The following is a 15,590-nucleotide window of genomic DNA, read 5'->3' as shown; positions in this document are numbered from 1 at the left end:
TCTCCTCTTCCAAGGGGGTGAGAGCACTATTCAAAATAACAGGTTTATTCTCACCTTCCTCAAGATAAGCATACTTAAGAGAGGAAGGGAGTGGCTTGAGCTCACTCTTCTCCTCAATTGGAATCTCCTCATCCCTAGTTAACTCTTCTTTCCAAATGCTTTTAGTGGCAAGAGATGAGACAGATTCTAATTGAGATAGAGTAGCATTAACCTCATGGTACAAAGAATCAAGTTCTCTCTCAAGATTTTGGTCCTCTATCTCTAACCCCTCCATAATTGTTGTTTCCAAGGGGTCCTTAATAGATATCCTAACAAACTCTTCACACACGAGCTCATCCACTACTTCACATCGGAAAACTTCCTCATCCGCTCGGTGTTTCAAAGAGTCAAAAATATTGAAGAGGACCTCGTCTTCACCTACTTTCAGAGTTAGAGTTCCCTTAGCCACCTTAATCTCAGCCTCACCAGTGGCTAAGAATGGTCTCCCCAGTATGAGAGGAACTTTAGAGTCCTCTTCCATGTCTAAAATGACAAAATCCACTGGGAAGACAAACTTATCCACCTTAACCACAACATCTTCAATGATCCCGTAGGGGGTTTTTAAGGACCTATCCGCCATTTGCAAAGAAATCATAGTCGGGGTAACCTCACCTAAGTTCAGCCTTTTAAACATACTAAGCGGCATCAAGTTGATACTCGCTCCTAAATCACACAAGGCTTCTACCACAGTTAACCCCTCTATCTCCACCGGAATAGTGAAACTCCCGGGATCTCTCCTCTTTTTAGGCATCTTCCTTTGCAAAATGGCACTACACTCTTCGGTCATCAAGATAGTTTCATCGACCTCACTCAACTTCCTTCTCTTACTGAGGATATCTTTCATGAACTTAGCATAGATTGGTATTTGCTCCAAGGCTTCGGAGAAAGGAATGTTAATGTGGAGTTTCTAAAAAACTTCCAAGAACTTAGAAAATTGTTTATCCAAATTTTTCTTCACCAAAGCCTTGGGAAATGGAATCTTGCGGAGTTCAGGAGTATGGGTATTTACAACTCTAGTCCTAGTGGGCCCTCTAGCTCTTTCCTCCATAACACCCTCATCTCTTTCTACCTCAGCTTCCCCACTTTTCTCTCCCTCAACTTTCTCCTCTGGCTCATGTAAAACTCTTCCACTCCTAGTGGAAACAACAGCAGTATTTTCTTGCTCAGTCAAAGTTAAAGGTTCGGAAGAGAACTTACCTTGGTGATTCTCGGACATTTGCTTTGCTAGCTGTCCCAATTGACTCTCCAAGCTCTTGATAGCCATATCATGGCTCTTGTAATTGCTCGATGTATGATCGATGAATCTCTCAATCAGCTCCTCAAGACTCTTCTTGCCAACCGTCTTTACAACAATTTGCGGTTGGACAAGAGGCCCTTGTTCTGATATTGGAGCCTTTCCTCCTTGAGTCAATGTTCTGACCTTGCCATCAACATCATTAACAGTACACCGGTTACTATCATGAGATTCACCACAAAATTTGCACTCCAAACTAGTTACTTTCGCTCCAATGGACTTGGCATCCTGAATATGTTTCCGCATTTCCGCAACTTCCTCGGAGAGTTGCTTGTTGGAGGCTATGAGCTTGTCATAAGTTTCTGCTTCAAAAGAACTTCTTTGGATTTGGCGTTCATTCTCGGAGTTCATGGCTCTCATCGCCATTTTCTCTATCAAATCATACCCCGCTTGTGGGGGAAGAGCATCGAACTCCCCACTTGAAGCCGCGTCCAAGCCAAACCGTGATGAGTATAGTAACCCATCATAGAACTTCGCCACACATTCAGCTTGGGTGAGATTGTGTTGAGGACATTTCCTCAAAAGCTTCTTGAAATGCTCCCAAGCCTCATAAAGATTTTCATCTGAGGATTGTGTGAACGTCATGATGTCATTTTTCAATTTCCTCAAGAGGGACCTTGGGAAGAACCTTGTTGTGAATTTTTCTGCAAGGTCTTCCCAAGTAGTGAGACTCCCTTGAGGTTGTGAGTTCAGCCAATCCTCTGCTGCATCCTGTAACACCCCGATTTCGGTGGCGTCACTTTAGTAACCAAAAGTAAACTTAATGCGGAAAAACGAGAATATATTTTTTTTTTCGATTATAACTAAGACAAGACTGAAATAAATAAAACCCAAGTGCGAAAAGTAATAAAACTAATATACAATATATAAACAGCCCCCGCTGTAAGTAGCAACCTCGTCACGAGTGAACCTCCAGTGACGGGTAATAGAAGAGTAGCGCCCGTAGGCAAAAGTACAAACCAAAAGAAAAGGTTAAGTGTCCGCAACACTATCCCTCAAAATGAGAATAAGCTGGCCCATCGGCCTGAAACAAGACTTCCTAAGTCCAACCAACTCTCTATGATTCCCGTAACGAAACCACACAAAAAGCTATAGGTGGGAAACTACCCTGTCCCGAATGAAACAAATGATGTTCAGAGCTAAGACTCTACTCCTACACTAATCCCATCTCGAGGAGCTCACACTAACACTCAATCCTACATGCTAGCGTGATCGTCGTCCGAATCTGAATCCAGAACGACTAAGTCTAGGTACATCCTCCGTCCTCCGCTCGCTATCGCGATGCGCTCCTGTTCCAGCATCCCAACTCTAGTTTCCCCCGAAGGGTGAACCGTCGTGAACTAGTCCGCCAAAGACATCTGACAAAGGGCGTTTGTTCGCCAAAGCACACACAGAAGACGCGAGGGTTAACTCCAAAGAATTAGGTAAATAATAGCAAGGATAGATACAGATAATAGGATAGCCACTTAGGCTTTAAGCTAGGGATAACATCCTAGGGTTGCATATCTCATGATGAATATAAACGACGATAAATCACAGTTAACATGCCTCAAATAGAATTAACAAGTATCAAACACACTCATCACTAAGTCAGTATGCATGTTGCATGAAATGATATGCAGGTTAACCCAGTTAACCACATGCATTCCGGAAAGGGATGGACATCAAACGGATCAGCCCTAACACCAGCCACGGTGGAACCATTTCGGCCCGCGTGCCTCTTACACCACACAAAGGTAGCCAGATCAGCAGTAAACCCGTAGGTCTGCCATTTCGGTCTGCTACAAGAGACGTCTACAAACGCTCTTTCACGGCATTCCGGGTCTTATGACCATTTTGGAAACCGACGAGGTCCAGAGTACGTCCTGTGTTAATACCTCATTAATGTTGCATGTATGCAAAATGATTAGTCAAACAACGTCTCCGTCCTCACTCGACACGTCGCCACGTGTTCTAGGGAAGTTAAAGTCTCTAAAAGCTTACCCTAAGGTAAAGTCGATTCTGCGACCAAAAGACACACTTCATAACGACACATAGCTGCTCCAACAGCACCACAACAAACGCTGCTCCAACAGCACAATAACAAACGCTGCTCCAACAGCACAACAATAAACGCTGCTCCAACAGCACAACAACAAACGCTGCTCCAACAGCACAACAACAAACTCAACACTTGGATCCGACGACACTCCTCGTTTTTCCAAAACTATGATTTGACTTCCAATGCCTTCCTTCGAGGTTGTTATCATTACTTAAAGATTTTGAGGTTATTTAAGGTCTTATGAATTTTCTTTATAAAATAGATTCCATTTTGTCTTATCGCAAGTCTTATACATTTTCAGGATCTCCTAATCCCAAGTCGCTTCTAGAGGAGGTCTCGATCCACTAAACAAAATTAAGGCCCGAACCTCGTTCGTCCTATCAAACTTTCTCAAAACTCTCAAAATAAAATCGGCATGACCTGCCCGCTATTCTCACCATTCAGAATCTCAGATTCCAGTACAGAGCATATTTAAATCATCACAATCAACAACATGTCATATATCAATAAATCGCATCATAAACACTTAGCACTTAGCATATAAAGCATGCACCAGACATCCTAGATTACCCACATAGCACATAGCATGTAAGACAATCTCAAAAACATTCAGTAGATGAATCATCTACATTGTCAGCCGAAGCCTCAGAAAACATTTTCCAATCACACACAATTCCAGTGCATAAACAGTAAACAATGTCGAAACATCGACCCTAAGCATTAACTAGAGATTCAGTGAGAAGCCCTCACCTGAAAGTTCTCCAGTATGAGCGTCAAACGCTTCCTCACACTCAAAGTGTTGCTCCTCAGGAAATTCCTCAAAAGTTCCTTTAAAACAAAATCACAGAAATACTATCAGAATCTATCGAAAACTAAGTTATCGATACTTACTAAGGTTACTCGAAGTAATCTATACTCTAAGGTACGATAATCTAGCGCGAAAGACAAGTTTTCGGAAAAAAGAAATTTTCCCCTTCCTCCCCTATAGGGCTCGGCCACTTTTCACAATTGTGGGGCTCGATTTTTCTTCGATCAAACTTGGTTCCTATGCTTTCATTAGCCGTAACTAAGGGTATTCTGGACTCGGAAAAATTATCGGATAAAAAACTGTCGCAGGGGTATTTTGGTCATGATTTTTAACTTAGAAATTTCAAAACTGAAATCCCAAAAACCAAATTTTGCAGGGACGTCACCAACGGCGTTTATGACAACTAATCCTACTAGCACTAAGCTAAGGCGATAGTTTTCAGCCTAAAGGTTGAAGCTTTACCTCAAAAACTCCAAAAATGGGTATTTAAGGCTAAAATTGATTCCGGCGGAATTCCGGCGACATAACGGAAAATCTAATCCGGCAGAAGTGATCTTGGGCGCATAAGGAAGAGGTTTAGAATCAGAAATGAAAGATTCAGGATAGTTTTGCAAAAACCCATAAACTATCAGCTCAGAAAAGTCTACAGAAAAGCTATGGAAAAAGCGATCAGAGGTAAGGATTAGCGACTATACCTCGAAACCTTGAAGCAGCAACTAACGGATCAACGATCAAGCAAGTAATGAAGAAAATTCTTCTTCCTTCTTCCTTGGATGAACTCGCGGCCTTGAGGAGAGAAAATGGAGGAGTTTTGTGTTTTTTTCTCACTTGTTTGCTATATATAGAAGATGGAAATTCGCGGGAAAATGAAAGTTTCGCGAATCTGATTTTTCCGGCGTCATTCTCCGTGAATTAATAGATATGTTTTGGCGAAAGAATTCCAAAACTAAAATGAGGTCTCTTTGTATTTTTGGCAACTAAAGCATAGTCGGTATAAAACTATTTTACCCGATAAGTTGCTTTTTGCATCGGATGTCGGAATGGAAAACTTCCTTCGGAAGAAAGATTGAAATCATCAAGAGAAATGGGTGTACGCGTGTGGAATATTCATTTGAAGCTCTGAATAGAAAAAGTCTTCATTGTCGAGAAATTCTAGGGTTTTGAAATGCCAGGGTTTCGGTTTCGGCAAACTTCCGATGATTGGAATCGGACGTTCGTAGATCCTAGAGTTTCGCCTCGAAACGGTTGTGATATATGGAAAAAGAGAAGTTCTAACATTTCTCTGAAGATTTTTGGAATTAACTTCCGTCGTGCCTAAAAGTGAAAATTAGCTATATACTAGGGTTTCTGACCTAGGTTTAAGCGTAAAACGATCGTGCTATAACTTTTATCGACTTCAATACGAACCTCAGACTTTTCCTGAACTTTCTCCTTCATACATTTATTTCATTTACTAAACTCTTGTTCAGGTTTCCCTTCGCCATGCATCAAACCTACTGGTGAATAAGAATTTATTCACTTGGTATAAACTGAAAAACTTGGGCCTTACACATCCTTCAAAGAGAAGGGAAATAGGCTCAACCGGATTGCTTCTGCAGAAACATTCACCACCCGATAAGTGTTGCAATTCCGGATGAACTTCTCCATATGAGCATGAGGATCTTCCGAGGAACCTCCACCATATTGGCTTTGGCTCACCATGTTGATGAATGCAGGTCTTAATTCAAAGTTCCCCACTCCTTCGGGAATGACAATACTTCCGGGATAGTCAAAGCTCATGGACCCCGAAGTTAGTTCCCGAAGAGTTCGGTTGGCATTCTCAACTTCTTGTTCACGTAAGCGGAGGGTGATACCCTCTTGGATCCTTGCCTCAATGTGGGCTTGCATCTCCTCCTCTGTCATGCGGCCACCCATGGTGGTGCCTCTCTTGAAAGCAACCTGCGTATGACACTCACAGAGAAAGATTAGTAGCACCAATTCTAGACAAGTTAAAACTTAAAACTTAAACCAAAAACCACAAACAATTCCCCGGCAACGGCGCCAAAAACTTTTTGGTTAATCCGCAAGTGTACGGAATTCACCCGGTTTTAAATTATCGAACCACAGGGAATTGGTGTGGCAATTCAGTTTAAGATTCGAGTTCACGGTTGGAAAACAAATAAAACTCAGTTTTAAGGGTTGATTGTTCAAGTGATTGAGTGACAAACTTAAGAAATGTAAGTGTGTGATAACAATGGTGATCTTGCCTTGGGTTCTTGCTTAACTAAATCAGTTTTAAATTAACCTATTCTTCCCACAAAAATTCTGAGTCTCTCCTTGATGTTATAGCCTATGTAATCATCTATCAATGCCTTGTATAGACAATCCTCTAAAGTCAAAAGATAGGTTCAATTCCTTGACAACCTAAACATTTGCTAAAGGCACTAAGCATGCAATTCAGGCCAACAAACCCCAACCCCTACTCTATTCCTAGTAGCAAGCATAGAAGAAGTAATCCCATATCATGTCCCTAATCTATAACAAATTTCCATTATATTATAGAAAAGCATAAAGCTAGCTCATGATCTAACTTGAAACATAAAGCATAGATATGGAATTCAAGGGTTTACTCAGAAGATTCATGTGAAGAAAAAGGAAATAAGATTAAAACATCAAGAGTCTTACAAGGAACCCAAAGCAAAAGGGGTTTTAGCCAAACATGGCTATGAAACCCATGCTAGAAAATAAAGATAAAACCTGGAACATGAGACCTAGGGAAGGCTCCCAAAGCTTCAGAACTCCAGCTCTCTCTTCTAACTTATGTAAAAATTGATAAAAATGACAAAAGGTACAAAAGAAATGGCAAAAAGCCTATTTAAAGGCTAACAGGTCGAGTCTGGGCGCTCAGGCGCCAATTCAGAGCGCCTGAGCGCCAATTGCTCTAAAAAAAAGGCTCTCTGGACCAATTGGCGCCTAGGCGCCCATCCCCCAGCGCCTAGGCGCTCAAGCTCGCTTGAAAATGACTTTTTGGCTTCTGAAACTCCTCTTTTCAATCCTCTTTATGTTCTTCATCAATTCCATGCTTCTTGGCCTTCTTTCTCCTTTAGTTTCTGCACTCCAAACCTAACCAACAAGACAAGGAAGATTCTAGAAGCTCCAAGAGCTCATTAGCACAAGAAGTCCTTCACTTAACACAATAAAACCATGCAAGTCCTAAACTTTACCTAAAATGCAAGAAAACTCCCTATAAAACTACTAAATTACCAAAACAAAATAAAGACTAAAGAAAAGATAAAAATGCATGAGAATGCATGAAACACTACATGAGACTCAACAAAAAGACTCAAAACCTACAAAGAAATGACCCTAAAAACACTACTGAATCCGGGTCATCAATAATGTAAAGGAATTTTTGCATGATATTTAGACATAGAGAAAGATCCCTTTTTTGAGAGGGGGTTTTGCAACTTCAGCAGGTAAAGGATCAGGCAATATGGTACCAGAGGGAACAAAGCATTCATACAAGGATTTAGCTTTAGACACAGAGGGCTCATTTCTAATTGGTTTAGAATAGCCAATGCCATGCATTCCATTTCTGCTTACGCCATAGATCATTGAAGCCATTAAGCTTCTATCTACGCTTTTAGCCAGGAATCTTTGAAAAGACTTTTCATACTTAGATTCGTTTCTACAATCAGAGGCATCACAAGCAACTATTTCTTCTAACTTAGCGATCTGGTTCTTAAGCACAGAGTTAGAATTGATCAAAGCATGATTATCATTTTTCAAATCAGAAATAATTTTCTCATGTTCAGAAGGAGTCTTAGAAACAGCAGATAAGTTCTTTTTCAACTTCTTATGCTTAGATAATAAAGAGTTATACTTATCCATGATGTCAGACAAAGCATGTTTCAGTTCAGAGGTTGAGAAAGAAGCGAATACCTCATTTTCATCGTCTGAGTTAGGATCTCCTTCTGATTCTGAGTCAGAGTCAACAGCTTCCTTTGACTCTGCTTTTTTGTCTTTGACAATAGCCATAAGTCCTTGGACTTCACCATCAGAGTCAACATCCTCTGACTCTGATTCATCAAAGGTCACCATCAGACTCTTCTTAGTCTTGAAGTGCTTCTTTGGCTTCTTGTCCTTCTTCAACCTTGGACAATCACTTTTGTAGTGCCCTGATTCTTTGCACTCAAAACATGTGACTTCCTTGATTGATGACTTCTTCTGGCCTGAGGACTCGTACTTTCCTTTTGCCTTTCCAAAGCCTTTGTACTTGCTCTGCCTGTGCTTCCAGATGCGGTTGAGTCTCTTGGAGATCAGAGTCAGCTCATCTTCATCAGAATCTTCTGATGCTTCTTCAGATTCTTCTGCTTCAGCTTGGAGAGCTTTTGACTTTTCAGCTTTAGCCTTCTCAGATTTGGATTTCAAGGCTATAGACTTTTTCCTCAGATCTTGCATCTTAGAGCACTTCAGCTCATGGCACTTCAGTATGCTGATGAGTTCTTCTAAACTCATACGCTCAACATCTCTCGTGAGCTCTATTGAAGTCACCAAGGGCATCCAGCTTTCAGGAAGACACCTGATGACCCTTATGACATGATCTTTTGTTGTGTAGCTCTTGTTGAGAGGTCGTATGCCAGCTACAAGCAACTGAAATCTGGAGAACATTTCTTCAATGGACTCATTTGGCTCCATGATGAAGGATTCATACTTTTGGATCAAAGACAATGCCTTTGATTCTTTGACTTTCTTGTTTCCTTCATGAGACATCTTCAGAGATTCAAAAATGCCTTTTGCAAACTCACGATCTGTAATCTTCTGGTACTCTTCATAAGAAATAGCACTTAGAAGAATTGCTCTTGCTTTGTGATGTTGTGAGTACAGCTTCTTTTGATCTGCAGTCATCTCTGACCTTGGGATCTTCTTGCCATCTGCATCAACTGGACGCTCGTAGCCATCCACAATAATATCCCAGAGATCTGCATCAAAACCCAGAAAGAAACTTTCGAGTCTATCTTTCCAATACTCGAACCTTTGACCGTCGAACATAGGAGGCTTTGCGTTGTATCCATCTTTCTGTGTTTCACTGGTGGTAGCCATTGTTTTTCACACCGGCCCGGATCACTGAACACTGTTAGGTGTGGTAATCAGAACTTGCGCTCTGATACCAATTGAAGGTATGCAAAACGGTAGAAAGGGGGGGGTTTGAATAACGTTTTCAATATAAAACTTCCACCTTAAAGATTTTAACAAATCTTTTCGAGAACTAAGTGCTAAAGATGAGAGATAGAAAAGCACACAAGGATTTTATCCTGGTTCACTTGATAAATCACTCAAGCTACTCCAGTCCACCCTTTAAGGTGATTTCTTCCTTCTTAGAATGAAGGCAATCCACTAATCAGGTAAAAGTTACAGCTGCACTTGAAACCTACAAGTGACTAACAATTACACTGACTTAGCTCACACTAAGATTCACTCTCTTAGTCTTCTCTAGGATCCGATCAACCTTGATCTCCTAAAGGAACTAAACAAACTGTTTATCAAAGAAATGTTTACAAGAGATTTGCTTCTGAAAAGCTAATAGTAAACACAATGAATTTCGTGATGAAAGAATGCTTGAAGGTTTTTGAATATAGCTTGTGCTTGTGTAGATTCTTCCAACCGCATCTTTCAATCTTCAGCCTCTATTTATACTCCAAGGATTAGGGTTTGAGCGCTGCATGGGAATGCTACCGTTGGAGGGCAGTTCTGGAAATTTCAGCTTCTGATGTGGCTGAGAACGTTAGGTAGGTCGTCAGGATGGTACAGTTGCTTTTGTACTTGGATAGTGACTTGACCTTTAAACCTAGGAGACTTCTGATCAGGGGAATGCTTCATGTTGGAACTTGTGAAGCCGGTTGATCAGAGTCAGAGGGAAAGCACAGATCCTCTGACCGTTGTATCTTCTGATTCTGAACTCAGAGGGAAGTACATGGTCTTCAGAGTTTCTTGCTTCTGGACATCAGAGTTTCCACTATTCAGCTTCTGTATCTTCAGAGTCTTCTACACCATCAGAGCATCTGAACCTTTAGTGTTTCTTGGTTATCAGAACTTCTGGATCTTCAGAGCTTCTAGTGACTGAGTCCACATCAGAGTTTGTGTAGCTTCAGAACTTCTGAAGCTTTTCCACTGTTCATATTGAACATGGTCAATGCGAAAGCGTTGCTTGGGTCACTCTTTATACACAGTGCTTCTGATTTGTGTGAGATTGAATTGAGGTCAGAGCCTATAAATAGCACACTCAGAAAAACACGTTAGAGTACCATAATTGTTCATATCAAAATGTTAACATGTAATCATCAAAACATAGAGTTGTACTACTAGATCAAAACTTGATCTTACAGAAAGTACCCGAAATCATTTATGAAAACTATTCTTTACCCTTCAAATTCCACATCCACCAGATACAATGACTCAATGAGTAATTTAATAGGAAAAAGAGTAGGGATGTCAGAATTATCCACACCCGTGGATACCCGCGGATAAAAACCCGCTATGGGTAAAATTACTCATGCCCACGAGTATCCACGGATTTATTTCATGGATATTTTCACTATCCGTTTATTAATGGGGCGGGTACGAATATTGATGTATTCATACCCACGGATACCCACCCGATATATAAAATACTAAAATATCTTTTATATGTATATACATAGATGTATATTAAATATCTAATGAATTTGTGTTTGAGTTATAGTTCTCTTTCAAGTAAACTTATACAATGGTAATGGTAAAAAGAAGTCCTTAGACCCAAAAAAGAGTAGAAAAGAAGTATTTTCCTTTACACATTGATTGACTGTAAAGTCCAATGTTAAATTTTATATTTAACATAATTTTCTTTTGAACAAATATATGTGAATTCATTTATGTTCATGGGTGTCGGGTGTCCATGGATATCCACCAATAGTTTAAAATCCGGTTAAAACCCACTAAATGGATATCCATGTGGGTATGGAGCGGGTATGAATATAAATTTTTATATGTGGAGCGGGTTGTGGGTATATACTATCCATGCCCCCCATACCCATTGACATCCCTAAAAAGGAGATAAATAAGATAGTAAGTGAGTGAAAATATGATGAAAAAAAGTGTGTGAATAATGTAATAAAAAAGTTAATAATTTATTGGTATGTTGAAAGTTGAAACGGGTGTTAGATTTGCCACCCAGGCAATAGATCTAACACCCCACTTAAAAGTGGGGAAATACCAAAATGTCCCTCCGTATTTATTTTCGGAACATAAACTTCCATAGGTAAGACGGGAGAACAGTCAATATCATGTTTCTATGATGTTTTGAAACATCATGTTTCCAATATATTTCGGAATGTTATCTTCCGAAGGGTACTACTGCCATTTTTTAAAAAAGCCTGGGTGTTAGATCTATTGTCTGGGGTGGCAAATCTAACACCCAGTTGAAACGTTTCGTTCTCAACACCTCGACTTATTTTCAAGCTAAATGTCTTTTGAAGAAGAATGAGTATTCCAAACTTCATCGTTTATCTTTACAGCATCGTCCTAACACTCTAGGGGGGGAGCTTGGATGCTTCTTGTATGCTGCCAGGTCCGCTGATGTTGAACACCGTTTTTCAGCTATTTCAAGTCCCACACCGGTTGATTTTGATACTATATGAGCGTTTATAAGCAGGTACTTAGCAATTGGGTTCGTCCCTTTGGGGACATCCGATAAAATTGGAACGATACATAGAAGATTAGCATGGCCCCTGCGCAAGGATGACACGCACAAATCGAGAAATTCAGTGACATTGTGGCGTTGATGCTGCTAATGGGATTTTCTTTGAGCGCCGGTGCGATTTCTCCTCGTTTTCCACCGATTTCTTCATTCGCAGTTCTCTCGACGATTTTCTCATGGATGCATCGCTCAGAGACTCAACAACCTCTACTCCGTCGCATGCTGTATTCTCTGGTACTGATTGTTTCTTAATTAACCTATTCAGATTTCTAAATTAGGTTTTCATTCTCTAGTGTGAAGTCTGGTTGATAGGTTATTCTTTAGGTTTTATTTCATTGAGCACATTGATCCTGATCCTTTTTTAGTATTCGATATAAAACTTTTCCATGTTCGTGTGATTATTGAGTTCTATGATGATACTGCGAGGACCCGTGATGGGTAGCTTGCTGAAGAGGGTTGTGTACATGTATGTATTATCTGATCCACCTAGTCTTTGGTGTTTTGCAATGTTATATTATATGATTGCATGTTGTGCTGCTTTTAGGGTCCCCCCCCCCACTGTAGGATATGGGGAAATCCAACTTTGACGATCGTTTAGTTATATAAAGCTATGAGCAACTTTCTTATATTTATAAGGTTGTTGTTGGATGGAATCAAAGGTTGCTCTAATCCAGTCACCTTTTGATGTTTTAATAGTATTGCGATAGCACTCAAGAAATTCTTACTAAGCCATGTGATGGAGCATGTATTCTTTTCTAAATCAGATTTATGCCTCGTAATTTCCTGAATGTGTTTGGACTTTGGAGTTATAAATTACTAATCATGCTTTTTAGAATTTAAAGGAATTTTGATTCTTATTATTGGAGTTTTGGGATGTTTAAGTTCTTAGTTGACTTATTTTGAAGACCATAAAATTAAAAGCAGTTACCTGTCTTTCTTTATTCACATAGCAAGTAGGTAAAAGAATCCCTGTATTACTGATTTACTTGATTGTGGCATAGCACTCATGATGTAGTTATTCATATTAAATCTTATGATGATGAATATGATCTTCCAAACAAGAAATGTCTACCTTGTCAATTCATAAATTTGTGTTTTATTTTGATAGAAAAAGTGAATGGCTTGTACTCTCTGTTAACGTTTTCACTCATTTTTACACTAGTAATTAAGTAGTAACATATCCAAAATGCTTATTAATATATTGTGGATTGGTATAAGATGTTTAATCTATGTGAAATTTCACTTCAAGGAGGAACTTGTTGATGGAAGGTAAGGTTTCACAGCCTTTAAGTTTTGTTTTCCAGTGTAATTTGTTATGTTACTCAAATGGTAAGAGTTGGTCTCAATCTTGTTGTAGTTCTAATGGCAACTTTGTGCTTGAGTTGGACTTTGAACCATTTAATGCATCGTTTCCTCGCCCAACCCTGAACAAGTCAATTGGGAATGGTGTGGAATTCCTCAATCGCCACCTTTCTACTAAACTCTTCCATGACAAGGAGAGCTTGCATCCACTTCTGGAATCTCTCAGACTTCACAACTACAATGGAAAGGTACCTGTTTCTCGTCGTTGATTGTAATTTTTCATGGTAGTGACATGTATGCATATGTATCATCCATATTTAGTGCATGTTTGGAAACTATTCTACAATTGATTCTAAAACTGTGAGTAGCTTCTGCGTTTCAAAATTGATTCTGATGAAATAGAGTTGATCTAAACATGCTATTAGTAACATCTAATAGTATTTGCATATTCTTCAATGAATTTATGACCTGAATATCCACATCCATGTTTGAACCATGTCTAATAACCAGATCTAGAATATAAATCCAATATTTCCAATCCTATCTTTATATTAAGATGATTTATTCATTCTTGTACATATGTTGTCTTATGTGTGTGTGCGTTTTGAGTTTACTGACAGAGATTTCTCTGCATTTGTAGACTTTGATGTTGAATGACAGGATTCAAACTCCGAATGCTCTCCAACATGTTCTGAGGAAAGCTGAAGAGTTCTTAGGCACACTTCACCCCATGGTTACTTTGCTCAAGACAATGTCTTGGGATACCCTGATACCGGTGGCCATGTTGTTTTAGATGAAATGCTCCATGTGTACTATTTCTCATACTAATTTACCTTTCATGGTTAACTTACATGCTTTACTTATTCTCTAATCTAGGTTGTGTACATCTTGGATCAAGTGCGTGCATTGGAGAATGAGAGATGTGTTAAGTTCAAACGTGTTACAACGTGTTTCAATCCTATTTTGATCCTAACAATTTTTATAAATACTTTTCTCTAGTAAAATCTAATTCCAGATGTTAATGACATTTTTCAGGAAATATATATTATAAGGTCGCATGCTTCAACGAATATGCCTAAGCCTTATAAGGAAAAAGAAGTTTACGCAAGATATGATCGCATCGTCCAGTAAACTAGGAAGACACTTATTATGTATCGTTCTATGCCACGTCATACCTCAGAATTTCAGAAGAAGTCTTTGAGCGGGAAAGTCAAAATTGTATCTCAACTATTTGCCCCATGCTTTAGTCAGAAGGAAACTAATCTGGTCACGTGCAAACTGATTTACCTTTGAAGAGAGAAGTCTCGATGACCAATGAAGAGGAAAAAGGACAACACGTCAACATCAATTTTCCAAAATGTCTCTCTTCTGCAAAGTAGCCCAAAGCTATCACCACCTACTAGCTGACAAAGTACACCTTTTTGGCTAAAGGATAGCTTTGAACAGCAGCATGCATTTAATGAAGCTACCAACCGGAGATTTGAATCAATGGTTAGATGACACTCACAACGGCTACAAACAACGGCCAGATTTTGTGTCTCAACGGCTACACAACTAGAAAGATCATATATAAAGGACATATCTGAAGATTGAAGACATGAAGAGAAAAATTTATTGCAAGAAAAGAAAGAACTCAGAGCAGTTAATCAAAACATTCTTCAAAGCATTCAAAGCTCACAGCAGATTTCCTAAGAGTCAAATCCGATCTCATACCTCTGCTAAATCAAGAGAGAATACCAAACCTTAAAAGAGTCAAACCTCTTCTCTTACTTCTCTCTTAGATTCTGAACTCCTGTGTGTTCCAACGTCTTTTCAGAACCCAAAACACTTGAGAGTTCCAGTGCCATATATTGTCTACACCAACTCTTTTGAGAAGAGATTTCCTGTAGAGCCAAACAATCTTGTTGATTGTAGGAGGAGTCCTGTACAATACTTGGAGAAGTCCGTGATAATACTAGGAGGAGTCCTGTACAACACTTGGAGAAGTCCGTGATAATACTTGGAGAAGTCTTGTCTAATACTTGTATTGGAGAAGTCCTTGATACTTGCTAGTGAAAATCTTGGTGGTGGCCAAGTACTGGACGTAGCCCAATCGTTTAGGGTGAACCAGTATAAATTCATGTGTGCTGATCGTTCTGCTTTATTTACTTACTTCCGCTGCACTAAACAGTTTTTGAAAAGTCACCAGAACAATTTTCTTAAGAACTTATCTTCTTTTCATAAACTAAAGTTTTAACAAGTAATTTTTAAGAACACAATTCAAACCCCCCTTTCTTGTGTTACTTATTTACATATCAATTGGCATCAGAGCTTAGGCTCTAGAACTAACATCTTAACAAGTGTAGAGTAAAGATCCATGGCAGAAGATCAAGCTATCGCTACGGGCTCATCC

General features: G+C 39.5%; 1 protein-coding gene and 2 non-coding genes across 3 annotated transcripts; all 3 read left to right on the top strand.

Annotated features, from left to right (window-relative positions):
- The first annotated feature begins 1,829 nt into the window (after positions 1–1,829).
- Positions 1,830–1,936, top strand: LOC130734854 (small nucleolar RNA R71). The gene has a single exon (XR_009018193.1). It is a non-coding gene; the product is annotated as a small nucleolar RNA R71 (small nucleolar RNA).
- A 9,934-nt stretch (positions 1,937–11,870) lies between these two features.
- Positions 11,871–11,973, top strand: LOC130734711 (U6 spliceosomal RNA). The gene has a single exon (XR_009018070.1). It is a non-coding gene; the product is annotated as a U6 spliceosomal RNA (small nuclear RNA).
- A 1,109-nt stretch (positions 11,974–13,082) lies between these two features.
- LOC130720071 (sucrose synthase-like) lies at positions 13,083–13,991 on the top strand. Its single transcript, XM_057570662.1, has 3 exons — positions 13,083–13,165; positions 13,254–13,446; positions 13,839–13,991. Exons 1-3 carry the CDS (start codon positions 13,083–13,085, stop codon positions 13,989–13,991), a joined length of 429 nt encoding a protein of 142 aa, XP_057426645.1.
- The last annotated feature ends 1,599 nt before the right edge of the window (positions 13,992–15,590 follow it).

Source organism: Lotus japonicus, chromosome 1 (assembly GCF_012489685.1).
Source record: "Lotus japonicus ecotype B-129 chromosome 1, LjGifu_v1.2".
In the NCBI taxonomy this organism is placed as follows: Eukaryota; Viridiplantae; Streptophyta; class Magnoliopsida; order Fabales; family Fabaceae; genus Lotus; species Lotus japonicus.
The sequence above is the reverse complement of the archived record's forward strand: the minus strand, read 5'-3'. Positions and strand labels throughout refer to the sequence as shown.

Bases quoted from the DNA above. Each gene is read 5' to 3' on its own strand.
- LOC130720071 (XM_057570662.1), top strand. From the start codon at position 13,083: ATGCTTATTAATATATTGTGGATTGGTATAAGATGTTTAATCTATGTG. The intron at 13,166-13,253 runs GTAAGGTTTCAC...ATCTTGTTGTAG, and splicing joins GAGGAACTTGTTGATGGAAG to TTCTAATGGCAACTTTGTGC. The intron at 13,447-13,838 runs GTACCTGTTTCT...CTGCATTTGTAG, and splicing joins TTCACAACTACAATGGAAAG to ACTTTGATGTTGAATGACAG.